General features: G+C 36.5%; 1 protein-coding gene across 2 annotated transcripts in view; it reads left to right on the forward strand.

Annotated features, from left to right (window-relative positions):
- The window catches only part of PYROXD1 (pyridine nucleotide-disulphide oxidoreductase domain 1), a 33,809-nt gene extending 23,635 nt beyond the window's left edge, over nucleotides 1-10,174 (forward strand). The window contains exons 9-12 of one of the 2 annotated variants that reach the window (XM_005296594.4): nucleotides 3,384-3,496; nucleotides 7,472-7,594; nucleotides 7,858-7,995; nucleotides 8,982-10,174. In XM_005296594.4, the coding sequence (XP_005296651.3) occupies nucleotides 3,384-3,496; nucleotides 7,472-7,594; nucleotides 7,858-7,995; nucleotides 8,982-9,230 (623 nt within the window). In that variant the 3' untranslated portion in view covers nucleotides 9,231-10,174. The remainder of the gene's footprint in view (nucleotides 1-3,383; nucleotides 3,497-7,471; nucleotides 7,595-7,857; nucleotides 7,996-8,981) is intronic. The other variant, XM_065568125.1, reaches the window with a different exon arrangement.
- Nucleotides 10,175-11,320: the final 1,146 nt, after the last annotated feature.

The following is an 11,320-nucleotide window of genomic DNA, read 5'->3' on the forward strand; positions in this document are numbered from 1 at the left end:
AGAGCAATTACTGAGTGATCCATCCTGACATCCAGTCCCAGCTTCTGGCAATCAGCGGTTTAGGGACACCCAGAGCATGGGGTTGCATCCCTGACCATTTTGGCTAATAGCCATTAATTGACCTATGCTCCATGAATTTACCTAATTCTTTTTTAATCCAATTGTACTTTTGGCCTTCACAACATCCCCTGGCAATGGGTACCACAGATTGAGGGTGTCCGATGTGTGAAGAAGTACCTCCTTACGTTTCTTTTAAAACTGTTGCCTATTTCATTGGGAGACCCTTGGTTCTTGTGCAAAGGGGTAAATAACACTTCCTTTTTCACTTTCTCCACACTATTCATGATTTCATAGACCTCTATCATATCTCTCCTTAGTCTTCTCTTTTCTGAGCTGAACAGTCCCAGACTTTTTAATATATCCTTATGTTGAAGCTGTTTCATACCCTTAATCATTTTTGTTGCCCTTCTCTGTACCTTTTCTAATTGTAATATATATTTTTTGAGATGGGGTGACCAGAACTGTATGCAGTATTCAGTATGTGGCCGTACCATAGATTTATAGTTGCATTATGATATTTGCTCCCTTACTATCTACCCCTTTCCTAATGGTTCTTAACATTCTGTTAATTTTTTTGACTGTTGTGGCACATAAAGTGGATGTTTTCAGATGATGACTCCAAGATCTCTTTCTGAGTGGTAACAGCTAATTTAGACCCCATCATTTTGTATGTATAATTGGGATTGTGTTTTCCAATATGCATTACTTTGCACTTATCAACATTGAATTCCATCTGCCATTTTGTTGCCCATCACCCAGTTTTGTGAGATTGCTTCGTAACTCTTCACAGTCAGCTTTGGACTTAATTATCTGGAGTAATTTTGTATTGTCAGCAAACTTTGCTACCACACTGTTTACCCCGTTTTCTATATCATTTATGATTATGTTGAACAGTACAGGTTTCAATACAGATCCTTTTGGGACCCTGCTATTTACCACTTTCCAATATGAAAACTGATAATTTGTTCCTACCCTTTGTTTCCTATCTTTCAACCAGTTTCTGATCCACGAGTGCACCTTCTCTTTTATCCTATGAATGCTTAGTTTGCTTAACAGGCTTTGGTCAAAAGCTATCAGCCGGATCACCTGTGTCCACGTTTCTTGACACCCTCAAAGAATTCTAATAGATTGATGAGGCATGATTTTCCCCTAGCGATATTGACTCTTCCCCAACATATCATGTTAATCTATGTGTCTGATAATTCTGTTCTTTGCTATAGTTTCAAACAATTTGTCTGGCATTCCATTAAGTATCCTCCACTTATCTGGTACAGAGGCTGATTTAAGTGATAGGTGACAGTAGTTCTGGAATTTCATGTTTGAGTTCCTTCAGAACTCTTGGATGAATACCATCTAGTCCTGACTTGTTACTGTTTAATTTATCGATTTGTTCCAAAATCTCCTCTGTTGAAACCTCAATTTGGGACAGTTCCTCAGATTTGTCACCTAAAAAGAATGGCTCAGATGTGGGACTCTCCCTCATATCCTCTGCAGTGAAGACCAATACAAAGAATTAATTTAGCTTCTCCGCAATAGCCTTGTTTTCCTTGATTGTCTAGTGAGCCCACTGATTGTTTTTGATATACTTTTAAAAAATTGCTGTTAATTTTTGTGTCCTTTGCAAGTTGCTCTTCAAATTCTTTTTTTGGGGCCTAATTATACTTGTACACTTGACTTGCCAGAGTTTATGCTCCTTTCTATTTTCCTCAGTAGGATTTGACTTCCATTTATAAAGGATGCCTTTTGCCTCTAACTATCTCTTTTACTCTGTTGTTTAGCCATTGTAGCATTTTTCCCCCTCTTACTGTTATTTTTTTTTTTAATTTGGGGTATATATTTATTTTGAGTCTCTATTCTGGTATTTTTAAATCGTTTCAATGCAGCTTGCACGTCTTTCACTCTTGTCACTGTTCCGTCTAATTTCCATTCAATTAACTTCCTTGGTTTTGGGTAGTTCCCCTTTGTGAAGTTAAATGTTATTGTGGTGGATTTCTTTGGTATTTTCCCCTCTAGAAGGATGTTAAATTTAATTACATTATGGTTGTTAACAACAAGTGGTTCAGCTATATTCACCTTTTGGACCAGATCCTGTGCTCCACTTAGGACAGAGTCAAGTACTGCCTCTCCCTTTGTGGGTTCCAGGACTAGCTGCTCCAAGAAGCAGTCATTAATGGTGTCTAAAAATGTTATCTCTGTACCCTGTCCTGAGGTCACATGTTCCCAGTCAACCTGGGGAGAGTTGAAATCCTCCATTGTTACTGGGTTTTCTGTTCTCGTAGCCCCTCTAATCTCCCTGAGCATTTCACAATGACTGTCACCATACCGGTCAGGTGGTCAGTAGTATATTCCTAGTGCTAAACTCTTATTTTTCGAGCATGGAATTTCTATCCATAGAGATTATATGGTACAGTTTGATTCATTTAAGATTTTTACTATATTTGACTCTATGCTTTCTTTCACATTTAGTGCCCTTCCTGCACTAGCACGATCTACTCTGTTGTTCCTATATAGTTTGTATCCTGGTATTACCATGTCCCATTGATTACCATTGTTCCTCCAAGTTTTTGTGATGCCTTTTATATCAATATCCTCATTTAATATGAGGCACTTAAGTTCACCCATCTTAGTATTTAGACCTCTAGCATTTGTATACAAGCACTTATAAAATTTTTCAATATTAAATTGTCTGCCTTCATATGATGTAATTAAATGGGATTCTTTTCCATTTGACTGTTTCTCTTCAGTTCCTACCTGTACTTTATCAACTTCTATCCTCTCCTTTTTTACTAGGATATAGAGTATTCCCTTTAATAAATCCTCCCTAACTGATGTCTCTGTCTGAACTTGTGCTCCTCTACACCTGTTGGTCTCTTAAAATGTAATAATCTTAAAATGTTAGTGCATTAATTCAGTAAAGCATTTTCTGGGTATTACATGTATAGATTTAATAATAATACTTAGCATTTATATAAGCCTTTATATCTTCATAGTATTTTACAAACACAATATAATCCACATAATACCCCAGTGAGGTGGGAGCAGTGGTGAGTAGTAGTAGTATTCCTATTTTCCAAATGGGGAAACTGAGGCAGAGTAAATCCAAAAAGGAATTAATGTCAGAACGAGGATTTGATCTTTGGTGTCTAGGCTCCTAGGTCTATGATTAAAATAAGAAAAGTGGTGGGCAAATTGTGAGAATTATTTTTGCCTCGAATAATAAGGTAGGGTGTTCGCAAGTAACTTATTCCTTGTGTATTTCATGCCTTATTAAAATAATAACATGCAGTGATTGTGTTCTCAGGTTAGAATTTTCACTTTTTCAGAGCTGTGGCCTGTATATATGGAATTAACCAATGGGAAGATATATGGCTGTGATTTCATTGTCAGTGCAACTGGAGTTGTGCCAAATGTTAAGCCATTTCTTGATGGTAATAATGTAAGGGTCATTATTAAATATAACTACTGACTTCTTTTTAAAACAAAAGAAAATATACTTTGGTAGCTATTTTATGTTACATTTCCTAAGATAAAATGTTGAAAGGTAAGGATTTTGCATGTTGTAAACAAATTTAAAATGAGGGGTATGCTATGAAATTGAGTACTCTAGAAATTCCTAACATATTAAAAAATGAATTTCTGTAGAGTTATGGGCTCTTACACTTGGACCAAATCAATATCAAAGCTGGAATTAAAATTTGAGAATTCCTAGCTCACAGTTAAATGTTGACACCATGAGATCATGCTGCTTCCCATACTTATATCTATGTTAAGAGTGGTGTTGGTTTTTTGTAGTTTACGGTGTTGGTAAAACACCGGTCACTAAGCAAAACATACAGCTGATATTACAAAAACATCTTAATTTCTTACCTAGTGTTCAGTACTGAGGTATGAAATGTAAATTGTGAATTACTGCTACATGTTGACTCGCTTGTGAAGTCACTCGTACTCCTTTGTTACATCCCTATGGGATATCAGTAAATTAAAACAAACAAACAAACAAAACCCTTGCAAAGCTACACCATGTACTAAAAACAACGTTTTATGCTCCCTTAGGGTTCTATGCTTTCTGTAACACCAAGGAATTAATGTATGCTGATGTGTTACAATGGAGTGTAATCTGGCTGACTTCCACTTCAGGCGATCTTAAGTTAAAATAAGTTTAGAATCATAGAAGTACCAATGACCGTCTTACCAATGCTACATCTGGATTGTGGAGTTAGCTCACTTTAAAAGAAAAATATGTGCAGATCACTTGTAAAACACAGCACTGATCTCAGTTTTAAACTGTGTTCTAATAGTTTTTATGTGAATATGAACAGCACATATTAACGTTCTCTCTCTGGGACTACAATTTAAAACCACTATGAAAATTAAGTTAACACTGAATATGCCCAGCCGCTTATTAAACAGATATTCAAACAGAGCACATTACATCTGTAGTCTGTACTGATTGCCTGTTTTAGATTGAATTTGAGATGTTAATTTTGACCTATAAATCCCTAAATAATATGGAGCCTTTCTGTGTGAGAAACTGCCACTGGGTGATTTTGGGAAAAGGGACAAGATGTCTGCTGCTGATCAAGCAAAAGGAGGTGCCAGGGAAGTAGAAAGAGAAGAGCTTGAGGAAGGCTGGAACACATGGTCAACAATTTGAACTGGATTTTGAAATGAATGGGGAGCCAGGGAAGTAGTTTGTGGGTGGGGGTGGTGTGATAGCACTTCTGTGTATGTGTGAAAAGGTGGGAAGCAGCATGCTGAACATGTTTGATCTTGGTGAAGCTGTAAAAAAGGGAGCTGCCATAGCTAATAGCATCACTTTTTGATATTGGGCCAGATTAAATTAATTTAGTTGGTAAATTTACAGAAGGGATTAATTTAGTCCATTATATCCAAATGGGATGCTGCTGTAAATAAACTAAATAAAATAAATGAGATTGCAGCAGAATAGTATTGCTGTATTCAGGAATAAAGGCTGACAAAGTACAGGGTAGGAAAAGAATAAACAGCCTCTAAAAGAAGAAACCACACCACATTTTTTAACTAATTTATTTTTGCCATTTTGAGTGTCTTTTTATGTTTGAAGGATAACATTGAGTGGTATTGAGAAATTAAATTTAGCTCTTGAATATAATATGGAGAAGTGTTTTATTAGCTCAGCCAAAGATATTTAACCAGGACATACATAGATAGTTGGAAAAGCTGCTTTAATGTGGCGTACCTCCGGGAACCTATTTTCTTCAATCAAAATGAATGGGTTTTCTGTTTTAACAAGACAGTTTTAATTATACAAGCTGCTTTGTGGTGATGGTTTCTTCTCCTGACAGTTATAAGTAGTCCTATTAGAAGCATGGTTAAAGGTCACAAATTTGGCTAATAACTAGGGCTGTCAATTAATCACAGTTAACTCACGCGATTAACTCAAAATAATTGCGATTAATTGCACTTAACAATAGAATACCAATTGAAATTTATTAAATATTTTGATTTTTCTACATTTTCAATATTGATTTCAATTACAACACAGAATACAAAGTGCACAGTACTCACGTTATATTATTTTTTATTACAAATATATACACTGCAAAAATTATAAACAAAAGAAATAGTATCTTTCAATTCACCTCATACAAGTACTGAAGTGCAATCTCCTTATCGTGAAATTATAACTTACAAATGCAGATTTTTTTCGTTACATAACTGCATTCAAAAACAAAATAGTGTAAAACTTTAGCGCCTACAAATTCACTCAGTCCTACTTCTTATTCTTCCAATCGCTAAGACAAACAAGTTTGTTTACATTGATGGGAGATACTGCTGACTGCTTCTTATTTACAGTGTCACCTGAAAGTGAGAACAAGCGTTCATGTGGCACTTTTGTAGCTGGCTTGCAAGGTATTTACATGCTAGATATGCTAAACATTCGTATGCCCCTTCATGCTTCGGCCACCATTCCAGAGGACATACATCCATGCTGATGATGCTTGTTAAAAAATAATGCATCAATTAAATTTGTGACTGTACTCCTTGAGACGGAGAATTGTATGTCTCCTGCTCTGTTTTACCCGCATTCTGCGTATATTTCATGTTATAGCAATCTCGGATGATGACCCAGCATATGTTCGTTTTAAGAACACTTCCACAGCAGTTTTGACAAAACGCAAAGAAGGTACCAATGTGAGATTTCTAAAAATAGCTACAGCACTCGACCCAAGGTTTAAGAATCTGAAGTGCCTTCCAAAATCTGAGAGGGATGAGGTGTGGAGCATGCTTTTAGAAGTTTTAAAAGAGCAACACTCCGATGCGGAAACTACAGAACCCAAACCACCAAAAAAGAAAATCAGCCTTCTGCTGGTGACATCGAACTCAGATGATGAAAATGAACGTGCCTCAGTCCACACTGCTTTGGATCGTTACCAAGCAGAACCCATCAGCAGCGTGGAAGCATGTCTTATGGAACTGCGGTTGAAGCATGAAGGGACATATGAATCTTTAGCACATCTGGTACATAAATATCTTGCAACGCCAGCTACAACAGTGCGACATTATAAACAAGGAGCAGGCAGCATTATCTCCTTCAAATTATAACTAACCTTGTTTGTCTGAGTAATTGGCTGACCGAGAAGTAGAACTGAGTGGACTTGTAGGCTCTAAAGTTTTACATTTTTATTTTCGAATGCAGGTTTTTTTTTTACATAATTCTACATTTGTAAGTTCAACTTTCATGATAAAGAGATTGCACTACAGTACTTGTATGAGATGAACTGAAAAATACAATTTTTTAAATTTTTTACAGTGCAAATATTTAATAAAAATAAATATGAAGTGAGCACTGTACACTTTGTATTCTGTGTTGTAATTGAAATTAATATATTTGAAAATGTAGTAAACATCCAAAAATATTTAAAATGATATTCTATTGTTTAACAGCGTGATTAATCTTTTTAATCGCTTAACAGCCCTACTAATAACCTTAGCCTGCATTGCCCAGTGGTAGCCAGGGAACTGCCCTGTTGGATAAGAGACGTAAATGTGATTTTAAAATTGCACGTTTTGGTTGAATGGAGTTGCTGAATATGGCAGACATAATAATATAATAATAATTAATGGAGATATCCCATCTCCTAGAACTGGAAGGGACCTTGAAAGGTCATTGAGTCCAGCCCCCTGTCTTCACTAGCAGGAGACAAGTACTGATTTTGCCCCAGATCCCCAAGTGGCCCCCTCAAGGATTGAACTCAACCCTGGGTTTAGCAGGCCAATGCTCAAACCACTGAGCTATGCTTTAAGACAAATACTATGTAAATGAGATGGGCACTTAACCAGGATGAATTTAAATCTCCTGGAGCATTCCAATTAAATGGCTTTTGTTAGGTTGTTTTTTTCTTCAGCACTGATCCATACAAATATTTAGTTTGCTCTAGGTGAAGATGGCGGTCTGAAAGTGGATAAACATATGCACTCTTCAGTAGCAGATATCTATGCAGCAGGGGATATCTGCACTGCATCGTGGGAACCTAGTCAGATGTGGCAGCAGGTGAATAAATTTATATGCATTCTAATCCAAAGGCTAAATAGCACATTATTTTTGTACATCTAATGTATGTACATATGAGGCTTATTCAAGCAGTATATCTCAATAGAGTGTGATGATTCTACCTGATATCAATGCACCTATAGTTTGTTTCTGAAGACCAAGTCACTCCTCATCTCTAGGTGGGTGAGGTTACTAAGTATATACGATATGTGAACTGATATGTTCATTACACATAGCATGTCTGTTAACCTTGTATTTTTTAGATGAGGCTTTGGACCCAGGCTAGGCAGATGGGATGGTATGCAGCAAAGTGCATTGTAGCAGATTTTTTAGGGGAATCTATTGACATGGACTTCAGTTTTGAACTCTTTGCTCATGTTACAAAATTTTTCAATTATAAGGTAAGTAAACTAATTCTTACACAGTTAGTTTAAAAGCACTCATTATTTGGTGTTGATTTGATCAAACCAACCATCATGTCACTCAAACAAATGATTTCTTAGTTGGCTAATATTGACAAAGACACTGATTGTGTACTGTATATAATATTCTGTTAATGTTTCATTCATTGTTTTTTATTGATGCTAACCATGAAGGCTAAACACTAGAACTGAATAGAGGGCCTACAAACAAGTCAGCTTATGTCAGCGAACTTATCCTCCATCTTTGACACACATTGCTAGCTCTATCCTTATAGTGCATTCTGTGGTTATATTCACTGCAAACTCAACATGATGGCTGGTTCATTAAATGCTGTGCATCTCAATGGATGATTACTCTTAACCCCAACTCTTGAAATTAGTCATGTTCCAATGACAACTTTTTAAAGTAAATTGTCACTACGACTTCTGTGCCAAAATGATGGTCTTTATGTCGTGGAAAAATAGCCACGGCAATGAGATTTAGATCACCAAACTCGTTTAATCTGAGATCTACGAGAGATGCAAATTCAGTTTTCTACACGTGATTAAATATATCTTTTGCCATCTGGTTCATAATCCCATTTTGTAATGTCTGTGAAATTATCCTACTATCAAATATATACAGTGCAGTTCCCAGTGGGTCAAATGTCAAAGTGCTTTTTAAAGGTAAGTAATTTATTGCTCTTATGGAGAAGGAAATTAAATCACAGGGTGATAGCAGACTGCCCCAAGGTGATATAGTGATGTGGTGGCAGAGTGAGGAATAGAACCCAGGTCTCTTGACGCCTAGTTCTCTGCTCTAGATCATGCTGCCTATAAGCAAGTGAGAATTGTTTGTACATGGCCGGGAGTAGAATTTCCCATTAACATCAACCCTTTTGAAGTTTACAGCATTTGCAGCAAAGCGAAGATTCCGAATCATTGTGTTCCTCTTGTAATATCTTAATTTTTCTCCCCATCTCTAGGTGGTGCTTTTGGGAAAGTACAATGCTCAGGGTTTGGATTTAGATCATGAACTAATGTTGAGGTGTACCAAAGGGCAAGAATACGTCAAAGTGGTGATGCAGAATGGACGAATGATGGGAGCTGTATTGATTGGTGAAACAGACTTAGAAGAAACCTTTGAAAACTTGATTTTAAATCAGATGGATCTTTCAGCATATGGAGAAGATCTCCTAAATCCAAATGTGGACATAGAGGATTATTTTGACTGAAACAAAAACACTGCTCTCCATTATTTTATTTAGAGTTTGAACTTCCAGTGCTGTGGTTTATATAACAGTTTACTCAGAATTTACAGAAATCAAGTAACTAGGTGTAATTAAAATTCTGGAGTGAAGATATTGTGCTGGTGCTGCCAGACACTAAGAGGCAGTTGGGTGGTGGGAGATACGTGCGGAAATGGAGCAGCACCAAAAAAAAAAAAAACTTCAGCGTATCAGGGCAAAGTGTATATAAGTCTACTGTAAATCACATTGGGTGGTGGTGGTTTTTTTTTTTTAAAACAAGAATTTTTCACATTTTAGTAATATAGTACTTGAAAACCTTGAACTGTGGCAACCCGATTGGAATTATATATTGTTTGACAACTGGCTTTTCCTTCCTTGTCATTCCTAACCTAGCAAATCCAGTGTTTTGGGAGTACTGCGCTGGCTTGTCCTAGAAGTGTCAGATAGCAACTTTGGGCAGGTAGAGCACAAAGGCATTTAAAGAAAGAGGTAGCAGTCAGACTGCATTTTCAACATCACCTGCAGGAAGACTTGCAGTAAAAGGATCCCCTGGAGGAGCCTTACTCTTGGTAACTGCCACATCATGTCAGTTTGGGCATTATACAAATTTTCATTGGCCCATTCCCAAAGGGGAAGTCCAGGGCACTCATTAAGTTCTTTGTGGCCCCTTTTGTCCAAATGTGTGCACAGGTTCTTCCCAGGTAACTGACACTGTCATTTAAGAAAGACACTTTTAAAGCGGGCTTGTTTGTGCTAAGACTTTTTCTCCCTCAGACTTATTTGCACTTTGTTTACAGGGGGAGTTTGTGGAGGTATTAAAGCCTAAAATTTGTATTGTGGCAATTGCCAATGGAATATTTAATTTTGAGCTGCAAAATAATTACATGTTTTTATTTCTGCTACTAAAATAAATTTACTATAACAATCTAGCACATAGTATGTTGGAAGTTATACAAGCAACATGTTATAAATGGTGAATCTCAAGCATAGCTAGCTTTCAATATCTGTTAACCTGGAAAATAAGTGCTCAAAAGAGCCAAGAACTTTAAAGCCATTCCTAAATATCTTCCCTGTATTCTACAGTGCAAGCTACAGCAATGAGATATTTTAATATAAAAAAAGTTAATTTCCAAAGCAATTTTTTTTCTTTTTAAAATTAACAGTACGGTGCACACCACTAAGTCAGGATAGCCATTTTCATTGCAACTTCTTCTAAAAAATCCCTTTAGCCTAATTATGTAATACTCATTGCCATTCATAAATAAGCAGGAGTGAATTAATTCCACTTAAAGGGAAGCTTTCATTTAAGTGGTGGTTAATCCTGTATGAAAGTTTAAGCTTTAGTCTTAAGACGAGATGAATCAAAACAAATAGGTTTTTATGCAGTATAAAACTATTTTGGTATCTGAATATCTCTGAAAAAAATGGTCTTAAATGGAAAATTAGTTACTGTTACATTTATTCCCAAAACTATACTAGGGCTCAGAGCCAAAAATATTGAAACAAGGAAGTGCAGCATTATTACAGATGCTCCATCACTGACACCTGCTGTTCAGAGAAAGGGGGTGTGTGTGGGAAGCATGACTGCGTGAGAGAAGGATGAAACTTAATCCAAGCTCCTCACAGCAAAGGTTATTTATTACGAAGCACTAACCTACAAACATCAGGTGTGACCGCCCTCTGTGGCCCCGGCCCCAGCCAAAGCAGCAGAAGATAAATGTCGTTTTAACCAACTGGAAAAGCTGTTAGATAAATACAGCATGTAAGAGTTTTGAAAACTTGAGCACACTAACCTTATAGGTACCTAAATATAGCTTTATTGTAGGTACCTATTTTTTAAAAAATCTTGACAAATGCATATTTATGTAGATGATTTGTCAGAGCTGCGTGAGGAATCTTGCATCATGTCTGCTCCTATTAAATCTACATCTAAGCAAGTGAAGTCACTTGCTTATTAAATTCAGCTATAAAAAATTCTTTTGGTGGAGGGGAGTGAGGTTGTACCACAGAAGACAAGAGAAGAGAAAGGTGAGAGTTTAGTTTTTAAAAAAATCATTATTTGAAGATTTTCTTCG

This window comes from Chrysemys picta, chromosome 1 (genome assembly GCF_011386835.1).
Source record: "Chrysemys picta bellii isolate R12L10 chromosome 1, ASM1138683v2, whole genome shotgun sequence".
NCBI classification, from domain to species: Eukaryota; Metazoa; Chordata; order Testudines; family Emydidae; genus Chrysemys; species Chrysemys picta.